The 21,611-nt window shown below is 52.6% G+C and overlaps 1 protein-coding gene and 1 pseudogene across 1 annotated transcript; both read left to right on the plus strand.

Moving 5' to 3' along the window:
• Positions 1 to 13,036: 13,036 nt before the first annotated feature.
• Usp29 (ubiquitin specific peptidase 29) lies at positions 13,037 to 16,671 on the plus strand. The gene is made up of 2 exons (XM_070000349.1): positions 13,037 to 15,272; positions 16,400 to 16,671. Exons 1-2 carry the CDS (start codon positions 13,037 to 13,039, stop codon positions 16,669 to 16,671), a joined length of 2,508 nt encoding a protein of 835 aa, XP_069856450.1.
• Positions 16,672 to 19,290: 2,619 nt separating this feature from the next.
• Positions 19,291 to 20,913, plus strand: LOC138812682 (zinc finger protein 264-like; annotated as a pseudogene).
• Positions 20,914 to 21,611: the final 698 nt, after the last annotated feature.

The raw sequence follows: 21,611 nt of genomic DNA on the forward strand, positions 1-21,611 counted from the left end.
GGGGCCGGGGCTCGCCGTCTGCAGAGGCTCTGACGCAGTTCCATGTCTGCAAAAGACGCACACACACGCACAAACACACACAGGCTCTGACGTCTCTCGCCATGGCGCCCCCCACCAGCCCCTCCCACACCTTCTTCAGGGACCGGAGCTCAGACGGTTGTCATGGAAACCCCAGGACTCAGGGATGCAGAGGGCAGGGGAAGACAGATGCAGAGAGCCACGGAGAATGAGATTTTCCGGTCCCCGCAGTAAGATGGCAGGTTCGAGATCCTGAGCTTGCCTCAGCCCCCGCTTCATTCACCCCTCTGGACAGAGGGCTCTGCATCTGTCACTGTGGCTGCAGTCGGCTGTCTGGCAGAGGCTGTCTGTCTATCTCACACCCCCCTCTTCTTCCTTGACAGGGCCACAAGTGTCTATTCTGAGCAGCAAGGTCTGCTTCCATGCGAGGCTCAGACTCCATATTCTTCTGTCTCTCCCTGTCTCTCTCCTCCCTCTGTCTCTCACCGTCTCCCTCCTCTCACTATCTCTCTCCTCTGTCTGTCTCCTCTCTCTGTCTCTCCCTGTCTCCCTCCCCTCTCTCTCCTCTGTCTGTCTCCCTCCTCTCTCTCCCTCCGCTCTGTGTCTCTCTCCTCTCTGTCTCTCTGCTGTCTCTTTCTGTCTCTCTCCTTTGTCTCTCCTGTGTCTCTCCCCATCTCTCTCCTCTGTCTCTCCGTCTCTCTCTCCTCTCTCTTTCTCTCTCCTTTCTCTCCTCTCTCTCCCTGTCTTTCTCTGTCTCTCTCCTTTTCCTGTCTCTCCCTGTCTCTCCTGTCTCTCCCTGTCTCTGTCTCTCTCCTCTCTCTCTCTTCTGTCTCTGTCTCTCTCCTCTGTCTGTCACTGTCTCCTCTCTCTGTCTCTCTCTGTCTTCCTCCTCATCCTCTCTCTCTTTCTATCTCCGCCCCCCCCCCCCCCGCCGCCCTTGGGGAACATGCCAGCCCCCACTCCCCCGAGCGGTCTTGGCTGAGATTGTGACTCCATTGCAGGATGTGTGGCCGCCAGGCGCCCTAGGGGCTCATGTGCCTGCACACCCTGCCAAGGCATCGTCATTATGTGCAATGCGTATTTAGTAATCCGAGTCATGGCTGTGTCCCGGCCCTCACACCTGTGGTTTACTGAGGTACATGTAGGCTATGTTCTACTACTGCCCAGGTTCTCCACTGGAGCCCTCGTCTGTGCGGAGACGTGCCCAGTGCCCGGCAGAGGCCAAGCATGGACGGCACTGAAGGCAGTGGCGTGGCACCATGCTGGGCAGGAGGCTGCTGCTGCAAGGGGGCAGAGGGGGCAGTGGGGATGATGCGCTAAGGGGGGACAGGTCAGGGGGGACAGGTCAGGAAGGACAGCGTGGTCAGGGGGGCAGTGCAGTCAGGGCCAATCTGTGAAACAAGGGCAACCCAGTTCCAAGGTAGAACAGAGTAGAATTTCCCCCATGGTACTAAAAATGGAAATCTTTACTTCCAGAACATTCTACCTAGTATTTGAGGGCTGTAGTCAAACACCAGTGCCTGGAGGTAAGAGAGTGAAATTCTGGACATGAGGGAAGGGGAAAGGGAAGGGGAAGGGGAAGAGGGAGGGGGAGGGGAAGGGGAAGGGGAAGGGGAAGGGGGGGCAGGGCACCTGTGACTCCAGTCACTCCATGGTCAGAGCCTGGCAGGCCACAGGTAGGCCTTCCCTTCACGACCCAGGCCTTCCCACCAACATGGCCACCGTCCTCAAGACACAGGGACACAGACAAACCACCCTTCCCCTGCACGGGGGGAGCGGGGGTAGAGGAGGAGGGAGCATGGGGGAGTGGGTTGGAGGAGGAGGGAGCATGGGGGAGTGGGTTGGAGGAGGAGGGAGCACGGGGGGGGGGAGCGGGGGTTGTGGAGGACAGAGCATGGGGAGCAGGGGTAGAGGGGGAGGGGAGTAGGGGAAGAGGTAGCATGGGGGAGCATGGAGAGCTGGGTGGAGGCACTCGTGGAGGCCCTGAGGCCCGACAGGCAGGTCCTCCTCCACCTGGGTGGGCCCCCATGGTAAGGGGGTGGGGAGGTCTGGGGTGGGCCCCATGCAGTGGGGTGGGGAGGTCGGGGGTAGGCTTCCACCCCCTCCAGGCGCACCTGCCAACCTCCAACCCCCATAGGCAGCCTCACCCCCACCCCCCATAGGCAGCGGGGACCAGGGACTGACTTCTGACCTGGAGAACATAGTGGGGAGATGGGGGCCCCTCCAAAAGAGACCCCTGCACTCCCGCCCTGCTCTCCAAGGGCCCGCTGAGTGAGGGAGGGGTCAGCCACTCGGGGGAGAGGGCGGCAGGACCCACAGGTGGCCGCAGGGCCCTAGCTGTGGGAATTGTGCTTCACAGAGAAACGAACGGGTTCTCAGCCCCCTGGGGATGGGGCTGGAGGACGGCCGGCAGGAGCCTTGGCAGCCATTGCACGACCTGGAGGAGAAGGAAATGGTGTGCGATTGTCGTGCAGTGTGGTGCGTGCAGCACGTGCAAATTAGATCACACACGGCCCTGTATGCATGGTCATGCACCACGGCAGGTGCCCTGGGGCAGGATCTCGGCCCATATACAGATGGAACACTCATCATGGGCAGCCCTGGCGTCCAGAAGATGTCCCCCGGGAGGAAAGGGGTCCGTCCCTCCATCCAGGAAGGAACAGGAAGAGAGGCCAGACGCAGAAACCCTCCCAGGCTGTTAGAACTGCTCAGGAACTGCTCAAGAAAGAGAAAAGAAAAACTGCGAAATACTTTAAACTTCAATTCATAGAGAAAACAAAATGTAGAAAAGCATCCTCATTTTCCAGGTGGGGAAAAAAATTCTTTAAAAATACTGCTAATACAAATCTCAAATAGATACATAGATATAGGCAGTGCCTATAGTAAATCTAATAAGGCTTCTACTCTCTAGCCAGATTCCTTGGCTCACACCTGTCATCCCAGCTACTCAGGAGGCTGAGATCTAAGAATCTGGATTCAAAGCCAGCCTGGGCAGGAAAGTCTGTGAGACTCTGATCTCCAATGAACCACCAAAAAAAGAAAAAGCTGGAAGTGGGGCTGTGGCCCAGACCCCCAAAGAAAACACACACACACACACACACACACACACACACACACAAGAAATTAGAGTCCTAAGTAAATGGAGAACTCTGAATGCTGTGGTAGTGAACCATACTATGTAAAGCAAAACAGGCCACGGCTGCTGTGTGTGTGTGCACGTGTGTAGGCATGTGTGTGCATATATGTACGTGTGTGTGTGTGTGTGTTCAAAGTCACTGTGTGATGAAGTCACCGACTCCAGGGCAGCTGGAGGGGGCCCAGGGTGTCCTGAGCACCTTTTCCTTATGGGGCTCGCACGGGTGAGTGGTGGGGGGGAGTCCCTGGCCCCCTGGGGTGACCAGCATTTGGGGGCTCAGAGCCGCCAGCGGCAGAGCCTCAACATCCCCCCCCCTGCTGACCAGGAGCCCCAGGTTGCTGTCCCACCCTCTGCCATGGTGGCGGCCAGCTGGGAGCACTCAGGGCTGGTCAGAGGCAGTTTGCCCCAGCCCAGCACATCTGCCCTGTGAGGAAAGCTGACCAGCCAACACAGGGCTCAGGTGTGTCTGCCAGGGATGCGGGGCCTCTGCTGAGGAGCTTGTCTGTGTCAGGAGATGGGGGAATGTGTCTGTTCCCAGGGTTCCCCAGAGGATGGGGCTGGAGACGGCCCTGGATGCGATGTACCCAGCCTAGCCGCACCCAGCACCAGCCACACGTAGCCAGGGCCTTCGGGCCAGGCCACAGGGCTGTGGGGTGACAGTCCGGGGGCAACGCCCGGGCTGAGGGCACCTGAGAGGTTGTGCCCCTCCCTGCCAGTTGCTGTACACCACAGAAGCTTCCAGAAAGGGGAGGGGAGACCTGTTCCAGCTGCTCTCCTGGGAAGAGGGGGACGTGGCCTTCCTCAGTGGGTGCTGATGCACACAGCAGCACCTTCTGATCCCTGCAATGCAGGGATATGTATGTTTTAGGAGAGAAAAGTGATCCCCACATTGTTATGCCATGTCCCCCAACCCTGCAAAGACCATTTGGAGCCCCCCCCCCCACCACATTGAGGGCCAGGGGTCTAACCCGAGCCTAGGATGGATATTTCCATCCAGGATGGTGGGGACAGCCTCTCGGCCTCCTCTCCAGTGGCCACAGTTCCCATGGCAACGGGCAGAGCCTGCATCACTGACGACCAGAGCCGAGGACAGGGAGCCGGAGCCTGGGCCTGTGCGGCCACCCCCAGGGTCTTGGGTCACAAGCCGGGCTGTGTGCACCGCCGGAAGCCACAGGTGCCTGTGCTCACCCACGGCCAGTCATCAAATCTGTCCACTCCACAAACAGTGGCTCTGTGACCTCTGTCCCTCCCTGACCCCCACCCCAGCCTGAGCAGGACAGCCCAGCCTTGAGCAAAAGAGCTCAGGGGCAGCACTCAGGCCCCAGGACAGAGGGGGGGGGAAGGAAAAGGGAAAGGGAAATGGAAAGGAAAGGAAAAGGAAAAGGGAAAGGGAAAGGGAAAGAAAGGGAAAGGGAAAAGGAAGGGGAAAGGGAAGAAAACTGGGCACCAGTGGCTCACGCCTGTCATCCTAGCTACTCAAGAGGCTGGGATTTGAGGATCGCGGTTCAAGGCCAGCCCAGGCAGGAAAGTCTGTGATACTTTTATATCTAATAAACCACCAGAAAACTGGAAGTGGCACTGTGGCTCAAGTGGTAGAGTGCCAGCCTTGAGCTGAAGAGCTGATGGGCAGCGCCCAGGCCCAGAGTTCAAGCCCCAGGACAAACAAAAAAGAAAAAAAAAGGGAAGAAACATGTCGTGTTCAGGCAGAGGCCAGGGAGTGGGCTGGGGGAAGCTGCCTGGCTCTGCTCTCATGCCGAGTTAGCAGATGGCGAAGGGACAAGGCAGCCCCTGCTGCTCCCAAGCACTCCAGCTGCAAACCAGGTGTCTCTTGGTTCCCTGGCCGGTGTGGGCATCTGCTCCATTCACCTGGCTGGGCCCTGGTGTCCAGTCGTTTGACCAAGCACCAGTCTAGACATTTCCATGGAGGCGTGGGAGGTGTGGTTCACATTCACCAATGCCAGGCTCATGAGACACGGCAGTGGGGGGGGGGGGGGCGCTCACCTGTGCAGTTTGAGGACCGAAGAACAAAATCAGTCGATTCCTACAGGAGAATTGATTGTGATTCAAGACTGTTACAGAAATCCTGCCAGAGTCAGGACACCCTTCTGTCCCTCTCCATCCATCTGTCTGTCTGTCCATCTGTCTGTCATCTCATGTCAGTGATGTCCACCTAACAGCTTCCTGCTTTGGTGTACCTTAAGAACCTTTACAGATTGCACAGGCCTTGCTTAACACCAGTCTGCTCTAGCCAGGAGACAAACATGTGGACCACGTGCTTGTGAGAAACAGAGACACCTGAGAGGACGAAGCTGACCAGGGAGGGCATCACCAATGGGGCATGAATAGGGTGCCGCTGGGGGCCCAGGGTGGCCCTAGGGGGACAAGGGGGGTGGGTGAAGGGCCACTTCTAGGTTGGCATCGTGAGCCATGGGGTGGGTGGCAAAGGCGGCTGGGCTGGGCTAGCCTGGGCTGCAGGAGGAGAAGCCGGGGCATTCGTCATTTCTCCATAGCCAGCAGGAAAACTCATCTCGCAAATCAGCACGGAATTTTCCACTGAGCTCAACTAAATAAATAAATAAATAAAGCACTGCGGGCTTGGTTCCAGGAATTGTATATACATCCCTGTGCAATTAAGGATGGAAAAAGGTTTCTCTGAGACACACAACAATGCAGACAGTATTCCGGGGACGGCTGTTTAAAATCATGTTTGTTTAAACAACCATCTGCTCCGGAGATTAGCCCCCAATGCGGCCCCCCGTCCCTGGCCCGGCTGACGGGCTGGAGTTTTACAGTGTGCAGGCTTTGTCTCGAGTGTTTATCACCGTGTCTGGAACACAAGGTGTTCCCACCATACCGCAGAGACCATTTCTTTCACTCTGCCAGCAGACAAGCACAACAGGTTTCATCCTCTTCACATGTACTCTCTTTATAAAACCATACACGTAGTACAATTCATTTTTCTTTCTTGTGCTATAAAATTTATAGACTATATAAAATTATTAGTTGCCTAATTAGATCATGTTTGATTACATGCTCTATTTATAAATCTACACTAAATCTAAAATGCATGTAAATATGATGATATATATATATATTTCCAAAATCATGTATAATGTATTGAAAGATACAGTTATAAGTTGGTAATTTTCGTAAGCTTGCAATTACATGCTAAAAATCCAGTTATGAGCCAGGCATTGGTGACTCACACCTTTAATCCCAGCTATTCAGGAGGCTGAGATCTGAGAATCATGGTTCAAAGCCAGCTCAGGCAGGAAAGTCTGTGAGACTCTTCAATGAACCACCAGAAAACCGGAAGTGGTGCTGTGGCTGAAGTGGTACAGCGCTCACCTTGAGCTGAATAGCTGAGAGACAGTGCCCAGGCCCAAAGTTCAAGCCCCACAACTGACCAAGACAAAAAAAAATTAACTGGGCACTTGTGGCTTACACCAGTGATCCTAGCTACTCTGGAGGCTGAGGTCTCAGGATCAAGGTTCAAAGCCAGCTAGGGCAGGAAAAGTCTGTGGGACTATTATCTCCAATAAACTGCTCAGAAAAGGCCGGAAGTGGCGCTGTGGCTCAAGTGGTAGAGCAATAGCCTTGAGCACAAAGAGGCTCAGGGACATTGTCCAGGCCCTGAGTTGAAGCCCCAGGACCAGAAAAATCAACCAATCAATCAAGCAATCAATCAATCAATCAATAAAACAAAAACATGAAAGCAGGCTGGAGGCTGACTGAATACCACACCAGAGCCAGGCAGCCATGCACGCACAGCTAAACATGGCCTGATCATTGTAACTGAGACTTCGGCTGCCTCCCCACAAGGGCAGGGCAGGGGTGTGTGTGTGTGTATGTGTGATCTTGGTGGTGACCCACCGTGAGGAGGGAGTGACCACGTAGGGGTCAGCGGCTGACCCAGTGTCCACCCACCCAGGGGGAGGCCTCCAGTTCACAAGTGCTCCTTTGTATACCCGGGGAAACTTCAAATTCTCTTAATTGGCAAAAGATAATTGCGCCTGTGCAATGTGATAGTTTGATCTATGTGCGCGGTGTGCAAGGATTCCATCAAGCCAATTAACACGTCCATCACTTTTTTTTTTCTGCCATGACTGTTTGAAGTTTGTGTCCAGCCACGGCTGGGGGGCTGCTCGCCCAGCACGCACGCAGCCCTGGGGTCCGTCTCCCAGGCTGCGAGGAAATCAACTGTGTCTCAGGAATGCGGACGGGCTGCAGCCGCCAGCCACGTTCCTTCCCTCCCCAAAGCTCCATCCCTTGGACTGGCGTCCCTCCCCCCCCCCCCATCCCCTCCCCAGTCCCCAGGCCCCAGATGGGTGTTCTGCTTTGTGTTTCTCAGAACTCAGCTTTGTAAGGTTTTAATTGCAGGGAAATCGGGTGGTATTTGTCTCTCCGTGCCTGGCTTCCTTCATGGGGCGTGACATCTACCGTGGGGCTTTTGTAAATGCTGGGGTTGATTGGGTTTGGGACCCGATCATGAAGCTGTGTCTGTGCAGCTCCCACTCCCTCTCACCTTTTCTCTTCTCTGTCCAGCTGCTCTGGCTTCCAGCAGCCACCGCCCAGGTAGAGGCCATGCCTGAATTCCGCTAGAGCCCCCTCTGTCTCTGCACATGTCCACCTCTCCTGAAAGGGAAGCATCCTGCCAGCTCAGACCGGCCTGGCCCTCGAGAGCCCTCACCACTGCCCTGTGTCCCATCAAACATCAACCGCAACGAGGTGTCCAACAGTGTAGTGTGTTCCTGTAGTGACCCAGCTTTGTTTCATTCCTTGATAACCCCACTTCCAATCCTGAATCTCCGGCCTCCAGACTGCTGTCCGCCTGGTGCTGACCACAGCTGAAGACTATCCCCACCCCAGTGACTTTTGTGCCTCTGTTAAGCCTCCTCCCCTCACCCCCGCGTGTGCAGACCTGACATGTATAAACTCTGCCCCACTGGAGGTTGGGGCTGCTCTCGGTCCCCCCTCCAGCCAAATAAAACTCGCCCATGCCTCTATGGACTTTCTCGACTCTGAAGTCATTACATTCCCACACAACATGGGCCGCAGACAGAGCCTGGACAGTCAGCTAGGGCCAGCTGGAAGCATGGCTAAGGGGGGGAAGGGGGCAGTGTCTGTTGGCTGGTTGTTTGGCTGGTTATTTGGCTGGCTGGTTGGTTGTTTGGGTTTTTTTGTTATTTGTTTGGTTGGCTGACTGGTTGTTTGTTGGGATGGTTGGTGGATGGTGGTTGTTGTGAGATAAGGTCTCACAATGGAGCCCAGGCTGGTTTTGAATTCAAGATCCTCCTGCCCTGCTCTGGGATTTCAGGTGTACACCATTAGTGACATCACATTGTTATTCTTTGGGGAGGGGAAGAAAAAGATTTATTAGTAGTACAGAAGGGGGAATGGAAGATGGCTCAGTGGTAGAGTGCTTGCCTCGCATGCATGAGGCCCTGGGTTCAATTTCTCAGCATCACATAAGCAGAAAAAGCTGGTAGTGGCACTGTGGCTCAAATGGTAGAGCACTTTCCTTGAGCTGAAGAGCTGAGGGACATCGCCCAGGCCCAGAGTTAAGTACAGAACCTGGTGCCAGTGGCTTATGTTACTCAAGAGACTGAGATCCAAGGATCACAGTTCAAAGCCAGCCTGGGCAATAAAGTCCGTGAAACTCTTATCTCCAATAAACCACCAGAAAACTCCAAGTGGTGCTGTGGCTCAAGTCGTAGAGTGTTGGCCTTGAGCTGAAGAGCTGAGGGACAGCGCCCAGGCCCAGAACTCAAGCCCCTGCAACCAGAAACAACAACAACAACAAAACAAAAACTTTTGTGGTGAAGCTTCCTCTTGTGACCAGGGCAGGGCCTCTGAGCAAGCTCACCTCCTGGTATACACCCATCTCTCCCTCCACCTCTCCATCCGTACAGTGAGAGACCAGGCCAGGGAGAGGGGGGGCAGGGAGGGGACCAGCGCCCACCTTATTCTCTAAATTCATCAGTCTGGACAAAACACCAATTGTTGATTGATTGATTTGATTCCACTGTAGAAGTTTCAGGAGACGGCCCTGGTGCAGCCCGGTCTCAGACAGTGTTACAGCAGCGCCATCTGGTGGCAGCTATGGGGAATCACAAGCGAACACAGGGGGATGCCCAGACATGCTGGGAATGCGAACCACAGGCAGTGAGCTCCCCGCACCCCCCCCTCCTCCCCTCCCTCCCACCCCATACTGAAGGAATAAGTGTGTCCATTGGAAGTGATTTATCTCATGACTCAAAGAAGAGTGCTGCCGGGCGCTGGTGGCTCACGCCTGTAATCCTAGCTACTCAGGAGGCTGAGATCTGAGGATCGCAGTTCAAAGCCAGCCCGGGCAGGAAAGACCGCGAGACTCCTATCTCCAATAAACCACCAGAAAACCGGAAGTGGCACTGTAGCTCAAGTGGTAGAGCGCTCGCCTTGAGCTGAAGAGCTGAGGGACAGCGCCCAGGCCCAGAGTTCAAGCCCCACGACCGACAAAAAAAAAAAAAAAAAAAGGAAGAGTGCTGTGTGTGCATTTGCACTGACAAAAGGCCAGTGCTTGCTGAGCCCCGCATCCAGCCCTCAAGACAAAAAACTTAATCTAGTTCTATTTGTGCCTCTTTCCATACCTGTTAAAAAAAAAAACAATGAAAGGCCTGTAGGTTTCAATGGTATCAAGGTGTGCAACTCATGTCAGTGGTATAAATGCGGCGATGGGTATCAGAGTCATTTGTGCTTGACACCCTGTAGTACTGGCGCCCAGGACACTGGGGCAGGAGGGCAGCCTCAGCTGTCCAAAAAAAAAAAGTAAAAGTCACATTGTTGCTGGGTGCCGATGGCTCACCCCTGTAATCCCAGGCTACTCAGGAGGCTGAGATCTCAGGATCGTGGTTCAAAGCCAGCCAAGGCAGGAAAGTCTGTGAAACTCATCTCCAATTAACCACCAAAATAATCAGAAGTGGTGCTGTGGCTCAAGTGGTAGAACACTCGCCTTGAGCTGAAGAGCTGAGGGACAGCATCCAGGCCCAGAGTTCAAGCCTCATGACTGACAAAAAAAAAAAAAAGTGCATTGTTTCCTTTTTTTTCAATAGAGCCACAATGCTTCCCTGTCAATGTATTAGAATCAGAAAAAAAAAAATCATGCAGCAATGGCAATAATTTTGGGCCCATTGAATTATACCCTAAGAATCAGGCATTGTTCTGACCGGAGCAGACTGATGAGAAACTCAAACAAATTGTAGTCTGACATTAAAGTAGCAATGGGGATGCTGGGCTTTGGATCCTGGAGGTCTGCACAGACAAGCTGGGGTGGTGCTGTACACTTGCTTTCTTTCTTTTTTCTTTCTTCCTTTCGTTGTTGTTGATGGTCATGGGGCTTGAACTCTGGGCCTGGGCACTGTCCCTCAGCTCTTCAGCTCAAGGCGAGCGCTCTATCACTTGAGCCACAGTGCCACTTCTGGTTTTCAGGTGGTTAATTGGAGATGAGTCTCATGAACTTTCCTGCCCAGGCTGGCTTTGAACTGAGATCCTCAGATCTCAGTCTCCTGAGTAGCTAGGATGACAGGTGTGAGCCACCTGCATCCAGCACTTGATTTCTCTTTCTGTCTGTCTGTCTGTCTTTGTTGTGTGTAGCCAGGCTGGCCTGGGATTCAGGACTCTCCTGCCTCTGCTCCCCTCGTGCTGAGATGACAAGACTGTGTGGGTGAAATGTGATCATATGAATCACTTCCCCTGTCTCTTTCTAACAAGATATTTAAAAAAAAATGATTAAGTAAGGATGCTCAAGCCAGGTGCTGGTGGCTCACACATATAATCCTAGCTAATCAGGAGTCTGAAATCTGAGGATCACTGTTCAAAGGCAGCCCGGGCAGGAAAGTCCGTGAGACTCTTATCTCAGAACTACTCAGAAAAAACTTGAAGTAGTTTTGTGCTCAAAGTTGTACAGCTCTTGCCTTGAGCAAAAAGAGCTCAGGGACAGCGCCCAGGTCCAGAGTTCAAGCCTCATGATTGCCAAAAAAATTAAAATTAAATAAAAAATAAGTATGCTCAAAGTTGTAGGCTGAGCCAAGTCATAACTAGCCCCAGAACATACAAGATTTCTCTAGCAATAAATTGGAATAGAAGATGTGCCAGGAGCAGAGTTCAGTGAAAATGGATAAATCTTTGTTTAATCTTTGGATTGCTAATCTAATCTGCTTGATTGGGGTGGAGCTTTGTCAAGGCCTGGAGAAGAACTTAAATTTAATCTTTCACTACTGATGAGTTTTTTGTAGCAGAGATTGATTGGCCATTTTTATTTTAAAAGATCAGGCAACATAGGGTGGGACAAGGTGTTGGTGGTTTAAATAGGGCTGGGATTTGAGTCTGCTCCGTACAAAGCCCAGCAGTTCTCCCGAGATGGTTTCTCTGGATTTTCACTCAAGTTCTTTGCAAGGGCATGAGTTTGAGTAAAAGGTAAATTTCTGTTTAATGTTTGTTTCACTGGAGCTTTGCTTACTTTATCTGAAGTTATAATGTTAAGGAGCAGGCATTCTGTTTTTAGCATGCTTTGGGTTTGTTTGTTTGGGTTTGTACCAGTCCTAGGGCTTTGAGGCCTAAGAATTATCCCTAAGCTTTTTCCCTCAATACTGGTACTCTACCACTTGAGCCACAGCTCCACACGTGGCTTTTTGGTGGTTTTGGTGGAGATAAACATCTCACAGATTTCCTGCGTGGGCTGGCATCAGATCCCAAACCCTAGATCTCAGCCTCCTCAGTAAGTTAGAATGACAGGCGTGAGGGCTGGGAAGGTAGCTCAGTGGTAGAGCGCTTGCCTTGCATGCCTGAGGCCCTGGGTTCGATTCCTCAGCACCACATAAGCAAAAAGAAAAAAAGCCAGAAGTGGTGTTGTAGCTTAAGTGGTAGAGCGCTAGCCTTGAGCTGAAGAGCTGAGGGACAGTGCCCAGGCCCAGAGTTCAGGCCCCACGACCGGAACCAAAAAATAAAAATAAAAAGAATGACAGGCGTGGGGCTGGGAAGATGGCTCAGTGGTAGAGCGTTTGCTTTGCATGCCTGAGGCCCTGGGTTTGATTCCTCAGCACCACATAAAGCAAAATGAAAAAAGCTGGAAGTGGCACTGTGGCTCAAGTGGTAGAGCTCTAGCCTTGAGCTGAAGAGCTGAGGGACAGCGCCCAGGCCCAGAGTTCAGGACCCACGACCGGAACCAAAAAAAAAAAAAAAAAGAATGACAGGCATGAGCTTTGGCAATTAGCTTATTATTGCTATTTTCACATATGCGTAAAATGTACTTCAATCAAATTCACACTCTGGCTCCTGCCCCTCCAGCCAGACCCCTTTTTACAATCATTTCTTTTTTTGTGTGTTTTAAAAAATATATATATTTGGGAGGTCTACTCATGTGCTCTTTTCCTTAAGGTACCATCCATTTTATTTGTAGAGGAAGGACTCTTCCCATTATACACAGTTCCGTCAAAAACCAGACAAGAATGCTGGGAAGATTACTTTGGAGACAGAGAAAATCGAGGATGAGATTGAATGGACAGTTCACTGATCTGTAGAATCGGTGAGGATTTTTACCACTAATTAATGTTGAAAGTGTGGGCCTCAGACCCTGGAGAGAGACAAAGGCACTTGAATTTAACTTTGTGAAACCAAACCTCTTTTCTTCTTGATAGACTGTCAGTCATGGAGGAAAGGCTGTGGAAGATGTCTCTGGAAAAGTCTCAGCAGAACAGATTTCAATCACCCAAGAAACCCCAAGAGACTAGAGGCACCAGGGCCGGTGACAAAACTCTCCATTACAAGTCAACCTATAGATTCCCTAGAGTCAGGAAAGGAAGTGAGACGCCTCTGAAAACAGCTTTGTTAACAACAAATCGATCCATGGCAACGAAAGACTGGTTGTTAGAACAAGGACGGGAGGAGGAGGAAGAAGATGAGGCACATGCATCTGGTCTAGAGGTTCAGGAAGACTTCCTGAGAGAAAACAACCCTGATCCAAATCAGAGATTCAAGACCTATCCCCAGAGGAACCTGAGTGGCAAGAGAAAGAAATTATTGAACTTAGATTACCTGAAAAAGGACAAAAATGTGAAACTTGGACCTTCACTCAGGACTACGTCTAACAGACACCCCAACCGAGATGAGATTTTCCCTTCCACCTTGTCTGCCGTTGCTGGAAGGAATGTCCTATTTTCACCAGAATGGAAGCAAAGCCAGGACCACCCAAGATGGGGCACCACCCATGGGGCTCCCCTGGAGTCCCACCAGAGGGAACAAGGCGGGGGCTTCCCCAATTTGGGGAACACATGCTACATGAACGCCATCCTGCAATCTCTGTTTGCAATCCCATCATTTGCTGAGGACTTACTCACACAAGACTCCTGGATGAAAATTCCCTTGGATGCTCTGATTAGGCCCTTGAGCCAGCTGCTTCTCTGGAAAGATCTTTCTGGGGTAGAGACCAAGGCAAAGTTACTTCTGAGTATTAAAAAGGCCATTTCGGCCACTTCCGAGATCTTCTCCAGCAACCTGCAGAATGATGCTCATGAATTTTTAGGCCAATGTTTAGAGCAGCTGAAGAAGGACAGCGAGGACATGAACAGGATTTGGAGCACAGAGAGGGAAATGGAGCGCAAAGATTCACCTGCGCTGAGGCACACGGGGGATGCTGCCATCCCAGCTTCCTTTTGTCCCGTGGCTGCGAATTTTGAATTGGAACTGCAGGTTTCCATCACTTGCAAGGCCTGTGGTCAGATGACGCTCATGACAGAACGGAGTGATTATCTCTCCATCAACCTATGCCAGGAAGACACCCCTCTTCCTCCATCTGTCCAGAGCTTGCTCGATCTTTTCTTCAAGACCGAAGACGTGGAGCGCGTGTGTAAGGAGTGTGAGCACCCATGTGCTGTGCTGCGGTACAGGATTAGTCAGCTCCCCAGAGTCCTCATTGTTCACCTGAAACGCTACAGCCTGGATGACTGCTGGCAACCAGTGAAGGACAGTCAGGGCATTCGGATTCCCAGGTATTTACGCTTATCTCCTCACTGCACTGACAACCCTCGGCTGCCACAGGCCTTACGCAGACAGGCTCCTGTGGGGGAGGACCAAGTCCCGGAAGTCCTTCAAGACTGGACTTGGGAGACCCCCAGCTGGCCCACGAGGTTGGCACCTAGCGGTCCCCTCACTGTGCCTGTGGGACCTGAGGAGGAAGCTGAACAACAGCCATTCTGGACAAGGGGTTTCAGAGGAGGAACAAGACACCAGCAGGCACAGAGAGGCATTGGGGATGGGGATGCACTGGAGCCACAGCTGCGAGACTCCGGATCCAGGGTGCTAGAGGGAGAGCGACTGCCCGCCCCCACCTCTCCCGTGGACCAGGACGAGGTCTCGCTCTGTGTGATCTGTGAAGATGAAAGTGGGCCAGTTAGCATCCCACACCCACATCCTGGACATATGCAGCCTCTACCGGTGCCTGAAAACCCAGAACTTAAGAATTGTGAGGAAACCATCCTGCCCAGGGAGTTAGATCTTGATAGCATCCTTGAATTATTGGAAGGGTCTTATGACCATAAGGAAAAGGAGAGTCTGGAAGAAGGTCAGAGAACAGCTGACCAGTTCCACCAGGACGATCAGGAGAGAATGAATGAAGCACTGCTTCAGTGGGTGCTGGCTTGCCGGGGGGAGAGCCTGGAGCCCGCAGACAAAGACCTGAGTGAGTTTTCAGAATTGAGACTGCACAAGACTGACCTGGCTTCTGACAAGAATCCTGAAAATAAAGACATTTCAGAAAGTGAGGAGAGCTCCGAGATGGAGGCCAAGGGCCCCAACTCCTTGCAGACAGAAGCTCCTCTCCCAGCTTACCGTCTCATCAGCGCCGTCAGCCACCTTGGGGGCTCCCAGAACTCAGGCCACTACATCAGCGATGTCTACAACTTCAAGAGTCAGGCATGGTTCACCTTCAGTGACCTGCAGGTGTCCAGAGTTCCTGAGGCCGTAGTTCGGGAGGAGAGGCTGCATTGCGGGTACATCTTTTTTTACATGCACAACAAGATATTTGGAGCCCTGTTGGGAAGACAGCAGACCACAGCTGGCCACCCCTCTGGGGACTCCGAGGAAGGTGGGTTTTCACGGACAGCCCGCTCTCCCGCCTTCCAGATGAAGAAAACAGCAGCTCAGGGTGAAAAGGCTCAATGAAAACACTCAATGAGCTCATTCTCTCCTACAGTTAGATCAGAGGTCAGCTCATTCTCTCCTACAGTTAGAGCAAAGGTCAGCTCATTCTCTCCTACAATTAGAGTGAAAGTCGTAATGTTTGAATGGGGTAGGTTTGAAAATACAGTTCTTGATCACCAACTGGGCAGCGGCAAGAGACTGGTTAGAAATGCCAATGTTGGGATTCAACTCTAGAACAACTGGGAGACCCTACAATTTCTGCAAATGCCCCCACTCCAAAACTTGAGGACCTCTTCTTTAGTGTGTGGGATATCTTGGTTTACTTTGGTAGTCCACACATGAATCATGTAGGTCCTGAAGCCAGATTAAACCCACCCCTGTAATTCTATCTTTGTAAACTTATTTTTAAAAAAAAGCCAATCAACAAGGAAGCCCCCAGGTGAGCTCAGTGACGCCTTGTGGCTACAGGACCTAGCACAGTGGGTTATTTTATCTTCTGTTCTGTGGGAAGTAGGAAGTCTTTTCATGTGGGTCCTCTACCATTTGGTGGGGTAAAATGTAATCATCCGATCCTGATGCTGAATAACTGTGGCTCTCTTTTAAAAAAAATTTAAATTAAAAATCACACATCACTGGTTGCCTTCTGCTTGTGTTTGTAACTCATTATTGGCCAACTTCTCTGGCTAGAAAACCCATATATGTATATATATGCACACATATACATATTATACATTATATGCATATATACGTATATAATTTATACATACAGATGTATATATGCACATATGTATATAATGTATGCATATAAGCAAAGGTGGCCTCCAGTGGCCTACGAAAGTACACCAAATCACCGGCCAGCCGGGCACCTGTGCTGCTCCGTGGGCGGACACCCGAGGAGTACGGTTCCAAGCCAGCCTGGGATGGAAGTTTCCTGGGAGTCTCATCTTCGGCGAACCACTCAGAAGAAAGCCGGCCCCAGCGCTAGAGCGCCAGGCTTGAGCACAAGCAGCGCCGGGCTGGCGCCTGGGCCCGGGGTTCGAGCCCTGGGACCGGCGTTGCATCCGCGCAAAGAACTTGAGGTAAAATCCAAGCGTGTCAAGTCCGGAGACTGGCCCCGGCTTCGGGAGGGCGGCTGGATTGGTCCCAGCGCCTGCGGACGTGTCCCCGGGACCAAGGTCGGTGGCGGCCCGGGGGCTCGCCCACAGCCCGACGCTCGGCCTCCAGCCATGGACACCCTGAAAACTACACTACCCAGAAGGCTGTGCTTTGCGCACGGGCGAGGAGCCAGGACCGCCTCCGCCGGGGGGCGGGACTTCCGGGTTGTTCGCCGCCAGCCCCATTGATACCGGGACTGGGTCCGGATTTGGTGCCGGGGCGGCGCTGAGGAGTGAAGCGGCCGGGGCCGGGGCCATGAGGGCGTGCGCGCGTCCTCCCGCGGGGACGACGGCGATGGCGGCGACGCGCACGCAGGTGAGCTCGGCGGGCGCGGGGCGGCTCATGCTCGTAATCCCCGCCACTCGGGCTGAGCCGTAAGGGTGGCGGTTCGAAGCCAGCCCAGGCAGAAACGTCTGGGACCCGCCGAGCTGCGGAGCGCTGGCCTCAGCGCGGGACGCCAGTGGCAGCGCCCAGCCCTGTGCTCTGCCGATGACTGAATGAGGGAGCGGTGCTTTCCTGAATACCCGGAGAGGCGGACGATCCCGACCGAGGAGGGAGACAGGGGCTCACGGCCGACCGAGGGGGAGGCTCTGAGGGAGCCCTGGCTTCTCCAGCCGCTGAGATGAGCACAGAAGCCGGCGGATCTTTCCAGCCAGGCGTCCTGGTTCTAGGGCCTGCTATGATCCTTGAGCGCTAGGGCTCCCTGGCCGGGAAGGGCACTCTGCTGCAGGATCGAGGACAAATCTAGAGCTTGGGAAAAGGGTCCCCACGCCCCCTGAGCTATTTTCCGTGAGGTCTGTGGTGCAGGCAGCCTTTGCTTGCTCCAGCACAGGTACAACAGAACGCACCTAACTTGATCGCACTATCGCCTCCCGCCCACCTCTCACAGTCTTTCTGTTCTTTGATTTTCTCTGATGGCTCCTCCTTGGGAAGGGTCTCTCCCTTCCCGACTATATGCCCAAAGCAGGGTCTCCTTGGTGTTTGAGTCCAGTGCAGAGCATAGACCACAGGATGTACTGAGGGACCCAAAGCTCTGGGACTTCTCTCTGCATTCTTTTCAGAAGGAACAGTAAGGATTGTGTCTCATTCAACAGTCCCAAGGTCAGCACTACTAATGTTTGACTTCGCAGGTGTCTGTGACCTTTGAGGATGTGGCGGTGACATTCACCCAGGAGGAGTGGAGGCAGCTGGACCCAGATCAGAAGACCCTGTACCAGGAGGTGATGATGGAGACCTTTGGGCTCCTGGCCTCAGTGGGTAAGGCCATCTTCCTTCATGGTGCGGTGAACCTGCCTCTTTCCCTTCCACCTTCTGCCCCAGGCTTGACTGACCCAGGCCTCTGAGCTCAGCTTTACCCTTCACCTGTGGCTGCAGTCATTTCCTGTCTGCAGATCTCCCTGCTTCACAACAGGTCAGGGCAGAGCATATGCTTTGTGTGCACTTATCTAATGCTAAGGAACTGTTTCTCCATCCAAACTGTGTGCATTCTGCTCTGTGCTCGAGGCATGCCAGATTCAACCTGTTCCCAGTCACCTCTAGCCTGTGAGCCTGTCCTGAGGGTGGCACTAACGGTAAGTGCTCTGTCTTTGCATGACTCCTAGGCTATAGTGCCTGGCCTCTTTCTTTATGGCCAGAAGGACTTTCTTTTTGAGACCTCTTCTGCCACCAGCTGCAAGCTTGGAATTTTCCAGAACTGTCCTCAGGCTTGCTGACCTGTTAAAATGACTCGCCTAACTCTCAAAGACCTGTTATACAGTCATGCTTATTATTGACAAAGGGTACAAATGCCAGGGATGGAATGTTCTGGTTCTATGACCTCAGGTTTGTATTCTGTCACCACCTCAGAGACTAACCAGAGCTGCCTGCCCGCCCGCCCTCCTGTCTGCTTTCCTGCCTGCGGGGTCAGGAGCTCCTCTGAAGCTCCCTCACCTGGGCCCAGGTGGTAGTTCTTCCTCTTGCAGCTCAGTCTCCACTGCTGATGCGTTTTCCAGGTCTAGCTGGTCAGCTGATGGATGTGGCTCAAGCCCCATCCCTCCTTTGCCGTCAGTGTATTCCAGGCCTGTTCATGCTAGGCATAATGACACTGAGCCGTATCTTCAGCCATTTTTATTTTGAGACAACATCTCACTGTGTGGTCCAGGCTGGCCACAGACCTTCTCTGGAGTGTTGGATTGCTGGTATGTACCATCATGTCCAGCTTCAAGCCCTAATTACCTGGTTTGTTTTTCTTGTGTGGCCAGACATCTCCCTGAGTCAGCTCTTCAAGATAATACTTCAGGGTCCATGTTTATTCCTGACCTGCAGAACTTGCAATCCTAGCAACCTATTATGAATTTTAAAAGGAATCTGGAAGTTGTGGGAGGCGCTTCCCATGGAAGTACGATCATGACTCCCCCAAGGCAGCTAAGGTTTTCACTACATCCCATCTTCCCTGTGGGCACTTGAAGGACACTTAGAGTGTGGGTCATTCAAACTCTGCCCAGCCTGGCAATCTGTCATTGTGAGGCAGCCCTATGACCTTCCTGTGCTGACCTTGCCCCAGGGTGGCCCTGTCATAGCCTCTGGAGGCCAAGGACCAGAAAAATGGCAAGGTGCCAGGCTGACATTCTGAGATCACATGGAGGTACTGTTTCCACCTTCACTTTTTTGTTTTTGTCGGTCCTGGGGCTTGAACTCTGGGCGCTGTCCCTCAGCTTTTCAGCTCAAGGCAAGCGCACTACCACTTGAGTCACAGCGCCAGTTCTGGTTTTCTGAGTGGTTTATTGGAGATAAGAGTCTCACGGACTTTGCTGCCCAGCTGGCTTTGAACCACAATCCTGAGATCTCAGCCTCCTGAGTAGCTAGGATTACAGGCGTGAGCCACCAGTGCCTGGCTTTTCAGCTTCAATTTTGAAATGACAATCATGTTTCTTCTGTGCTAGTTTCTTTCAGGTGAGCATGCAGAAAGGACAGCCACAGAGCCAACCCCTTGCCCGCCAGCCGCACAGGAGGGAGCCCCTGGGGCCTCGTGGGGAGCCCAAGCCGGGGGCTAGGACAGTTCATCTGGAGTGTGGGAAAGGCTCTTGAAACCAGGGTCAGAGGCCCAGATGGAGAAAAAGCTCAGGAAAAGGAGCCCCAGACAGGACCAGGCAGGGACAGGTGAGGATGCGTGTCCAGGGACTGTCCAGGAGGAGAATGCCTTCAAGTGCAGTGTGTGGGGGAAAGTGTTTAACAAGAAACCTCTCCTTGTTGGACAATAAAAAATCCACTCTGGAGTGAAGCCGTACGAGTGCACAGAATGTGGGAAGACGTTTATCAAGAGCACACACCTTCTGCAGCACCAGATGATCCACCCCAGGGAGAGGCCCTATGAGTGCCTCGGGAAAGCCTTCAACTGCAAGTCGTACCTCACCCAGCACCAGTGCATCCACAGTGGGGAGAAGCCCTACAAGTGTGGGGAGTGCGGGAAGGCCTTCACCCACTGCTCCAACTCTGTCCTGCACAGCCGGCGGCACAGTGGAGAGAAGTCTTTCCTGTGCACAGAGTGCAGACAGGTGTTTCAACACCGGGGAGGGTTCCTGAGACACTACGTGGTCCACGGTGTCCCTACGAGTGCTTCGTGTGCGGGTAGGTCTTCAAGCACAAGTCATACCTCATGTGGCACCAGCAGACGCACACGGGGGAGAAGCCATTCGAGTGCAGCGAGTGCGGGAAGGTGTTTTGTGCCCTGATCCACCACTATGTCATCCCAACGGGAGAGAAGTCCTTTGAGTGTCTCCAGTGCGGGAAGGCCTTCAACCACAGGTCCTACCTCAAGAGGCACCAGCGCATCCACACTGGCGAGAAGCCTTATGTGTGCAGTGAGTGTGGAAAAGCCTTCACCCACTGCTCCACCTTCATCCTGCACAAAAGGGCCTACACCGGAGAAAAGCCTTTTGCATGCAAGGAATGTGGGAAAGCCTTCAGCAATAGGGCGGACCTGATCCAGCACTTCAGCATCCACTCTGGGGAGAAGCCCTATGAGTGCATGGAGTGCGGAAAGGCCTTCAACCGAAGGTCAGGCCTCACGTGGCACAAGCAGATTCACAGCGGGGAGAAGTCCTATGAGTGTATCGAGTGTGGGAAGTCATTCTGCTGGAGTACAAACCTCATCCGACATGCCATCATCCACACCAGGGAGAAGCCCTATCAGTGCAGCGAATGCGGCAAGGCCTTCAGCTGCAGCTCCTCCCTCTGTCAGCACCAAAAGAAACAGAGGGAGAAAGACCGCCAGCAAGACAGGCGGTGGGAGGACTTTCATGAGCATGCATGCCTCGGTGACCCTCCAGGAACTCCTGGTGGGGAGAGGCTTTGTGAATGGACCCACTGGGGAAAGATTGCCAAAAGGAACATCTTCCTTGGCATCTGGTCATGCATGCCAAAGAGAAAGTCCACAAGTGTCTCCCCTATGAGGAATCTTCAGTGACAGTCTTTCTTGTCATCTAAAGACATCTAAAAACCAACTTGGCATAGATCATTATTCTCCATCTGAGACTTTATCTAATTGAAGCTCAGGGGTTTTGATCACATAGAAAAATATCTTTAGCTACGTCTCTCTTCTAGTTTACAGTGCAAATTATCTCAGGAATTGTTTTTAAAAGGAGAGGTAGAAAATGCAGTGCAAGCCCAGGTCTCTGGGGAGCAGTCTGCCCAGACTTCGGCCCTCTGTCTGACTCGCTGGTATCAGAGGTAAAGGCCTTGGCCTTGCTTTGTCTTAGGTGTGTGTACGCTCGTTGCTGCCCGGTGTCAGGAGTGAGACACTCCAGTAGGCTGCAGGTGTCTTACTCATACTTACTGTGTTCTGCATTAGCTTATTAGGGGGCTTGAGCCATGAAATGCTTTTATGTTTAAAGCAATAATGCACATTTGAATGAACATATTTTATTGTACTGTTATGATCATTTAAGGCTTGAATTCTAAAAGAAGCAAACTTTTGTGTGGTTTTAAAAACCAACCAAAGCTGTTATGTTGACTTGTAATCCAACCTTTGGATAGCAGAGAAGGAAAGAGCTACAGTTCTGTGCCAGCCTGGACAACAAAGCTAGACCTAGACTCAAAACAAAAGAGAGAAACACTTGTTCTTGGTCTTCTGCCTGACTGCTGTAGCTGT

This window comes from Dipodomys merriami, unplaced genomic scaffold (genome assembly GCF_024711535.1).
Source record: "Dipodomys merriami isolate MVZ:Mamm:240054 unplaced genomic scaffold, mDipMer1.0.p SCAF_57, whole genome shotgun sequence".
Lineage (NCBI taxonomy): Eukaryota > Metazoa > Chordata > Mammalia > Rodentia > Heteromyidae > Dipodomys > Dipodomys merriami.